The sequence below is a fragment of the Chrysochloris asiatica genome, unplaced genomic scaffold, assembly GCF_000296735.1.
Source record: "Chrysochloris asiatica unplaced genomic scaffold, ChrAsi1.0 scaffold00090, whole genome shotgun sequence".
NCBI lineage: Eukaryota > Metazoa > Chordata > Mammalia > Afrosoricida > Chrysochloridae > Chrysochloris > Chrysochloris asiatica.
Genome location: NW_006408608.1, coordinates 10,836,575 through 10,839,518, shown reverse-complemented (window position 1 = coordinate 10,839,518; position 2,944 = coordinate 10,836,575). Strand labels below are relative to the sequence as shown.

Genomic DNA, 2,944 nt, shown 5'->3' with positions numbered 1-2,944 from the left:
GACCTTGCAGTTCAAACTAACTTTGTGGTCGAGTGCTTATCCTACAGCGCCACACCAGGACTCCTTGCAAAATACAAAAGAAGCTTATTAAGGAAGATAGGGACCAAGTCAGTTGGAGATCTCCCAGGGATGCTGCTGGGCCCCCAGATGTTGAAAGGACACAAGGCCCTTCCCCCAAAACTGATAGAGAAAATCTTCCCCTAGAGTGGTTTTGGACCTCTAGCCTCCTAAACGGAGACCTGGTGTGGTTCTGTGGTCTAATGCACTGGATAGCAAGCTTGGTTTGAACTGCAAGGTCGGCGGTTCAAATTCACCAGCTGCTCCTCAGAAACCCTATAGAGTTGCTATGAGTCAAAACCGACTCGATGGTACTTAACAACAACAGCTCAAACAGTGAGAGAATAGATTCCAGTTTGCTAAAGCCATCCATCCACAAGGAGCTCTGGTAGCACAGTGGTTACGAGTCAGGCTGCTAACCTCAAGGACAGCAGTTCGAAACTACCAGCTGCTAGGAGAGAGAAAGATGAGGTGTTCTGCTCCCGTAAAGATTTACAGCCTCAGAAACCCTGTACAGTATCCCTATGAGTTGGAATCGACTCCATGACACATAACCACCACCAAAGCAAGCCATTCACTGGTGGGATTTCTGTTAAAGCAGCAGGAGATAACTAAGATAGGAATCAAGTTGGACAGAGACCTGGGGGGATAGAAATGAGGGCAACTGAGAGAGAGGAGGATCTGGGACCATCTGGGTCCCCAGAGCTAGACCTTGAGGGAGTCGTAGGGGCACTGGATTTCGGGGTGTGTCTCCACGTCGAAGGACTGCACAAAGTCCAGGATAATGCTGAATCCCTCCTCCAGGCGGATGCTGTAGGTGCAGCTGGAGAGTTTGGGGTATGGCTGTGGGTGTTCCGGGCTGCTGAGCTCCGCGGAGCGCTTGGTGAAGACCTGGTCTGAGCATCGAGCTGAGAGGGGAAGAGACAGCGGACAGTGTGAGCCTGCAGACTCACCTCCTGCCCCACTGGACTGCGCTGCCCGGGACAGCAGGGCACAAGGGCAGGGTGCACGGGGTCATCTGTGCCCACAAGGCTGGGCCAGGACCCTGCCTGGGACAAGTGCCAGAAAACAAAAACTCCCTACCCCAACGGGAAAAGTTTGGGGGGCGGTTCTCTTGTTTCAAGACTTGAGCTTCAAAGGCCACACTCAGGACGTTTGTCAGAGGTTCCCACTGTCACACCGCAAGAGTGTGGGGACCTCCACTGGCACCCCTCGACAGGGTGGGGACTTAAGTTGACACTGGGGCGTGGTGGTAAAGAAGGGGTGAGTCCTGGGTCAATCACATCCCAGAAATGAGGATGAGGGAGCCCAGGATTTGGTGGGGGATGGGGTGGTTCGAAGGCAGAAGGTCGGAGGATCTCCTTGTTACGCACAAATTCGTGGGAAACGGAGGAGGTCCTGAATACCCAGCTCACCCGGCCCCAACAATTCCCACGTTCATCCACTAGAGGGCGCACCAACCTTGCCCACGGGACAAGTCTGTCCACCCCAGCGCCGCTGCTCCTTGTCTGCCTGTGGCTCTGCCCTGGGTGCGGTTCAAGGTAGCTTAGTCCACACTGACCATAAACGTGTCTGATGCCCCCTTCTTCACTGAATCAGCTAATGGGTACTTGGAACTCCATCACTCAGGGGAGGAATCTGTCCTCTACGCACACGCCACCCACCCCAGGGCTGCATAGTGTGGCTGGGACAAAGGCGCTAGAGCCAGAATACTTCTAGGAAATGGGGGCTCTCACTATGGCTTCCTCCTTCTTCCTAGTGGCTGCTTCTATGAAGTGGAAGGAGCCACCTGCTGGATTTGGGAATACCTTCTTGAATGAATCACTCTAGTTCATCACCCTCAGCCTAGCACACATAGGCCCTGAGTTGCTCTCCGAATAAGAGGTGATTAGGCCCGGGCCCCTCAGCCCCAGGAGTCAGGCAGCCTCCACCTCTCTCTCCATCTCAGAACCCTCTGGTAAAAGAAGAGGGAGATCATGGAAAGGGCTCCCACCAGGCTGTGCCGAGGGTGCAGAGGGAGAAGAGGGGGCAGGTGTGAGAAGCCAACGAGTTGATACCCATCAACCCCAGAGACAGGCAGCAGTAGAGGTTGAGCCAGGTTTATTGTCATGTCCTGGGGGTGGGGGGAACTAAGAGTGGGTGCTGCAGGCAGTAGGTGTTCTTGGCTTCTGGCCCACTGGGCAGGCCGGAGGCCTAGAGACCTTGCTCTGGAAGAGATGAGACAGACACAGAGAGGCACAAAGGAATGACAGAAAGGCTGAGCATGTGGGGGTAGCACCCGCCCACTCCCCAAGGCACAAGTGGGTTTGAGGTCCAGAAGCCTGGTGGGAGAAGGGGAGGGGAGTCGAGGCAGTGAAGGACCAAACACACCCTGCCCCTCCCTCTGGTGAGCCCAAGCCGGCCAGAGGAGCTAGGCCTAGGCCCCCCCACCCCCCACCCCCCCAGGACACAGGGCGGAGAGCAGGAGGGATTTGGACTGGTGAACAGAGAACATGAGGGCACAGAGGAAAGAGGCCAGGCTTGGGGGGTCAAAGAAGGGACGGAAAGAGGAGCGCTATGAGATGTTCCTCAGTCCTTCCTTTGCTTCAGGAGCCTGGGCCCACCCTCCTCACCTGAGCAGGTGTGCTTGTTCTGATGCAGCACATAGCCAGGCCGGCAGGAGCAGTAGAAACCACCCAGATAGTTGTGGCAATAGTGGTCACAAGGGGGCACCTCTCCTGGGGCCACCTGGCACTCATCAACGTCTAGGGAAGAGGCAGGTCAGGTGTGCTGTCAGCAGGCAGGGATGGGTAGGATGGGCTCAGGTCTCCACACAACCTCGGAGGGATACGCTGATGCCACCGTTTTTAAACCAATGAGACATAAGTGTCCTGCCTAGTGAAGGGGG

General features: G+C 55.7%; 1 protein-coding gene across 1 annotated transcript in view; it reads right to left on the bottom strand.

Annotated features, from left to right (window-relative positions):
- MASP2 (mannan-binding lectin serine peptidase 2) overlaps positions 1-2,944 on the bottom strand; it is a 30,172-nt gene that overhangs the window by 25,501 nt on the left and 1,727 nt on the right. Inside the window, exons 4-5 of the mRNA XM_006866434.1 lie at positions 2,670-2,801; positions 769-965 (exon numbers count right to left, since the gene is read on the bottom strand). Coding sequence (XP_006866496.1) covers positions 769-965; positions 2,670-2,801 — 329 coding nt within the window. The remainder of the gene's footprint in view (positions 1-768; positions 966-2,669; positions 2,802-2,944) is intronic.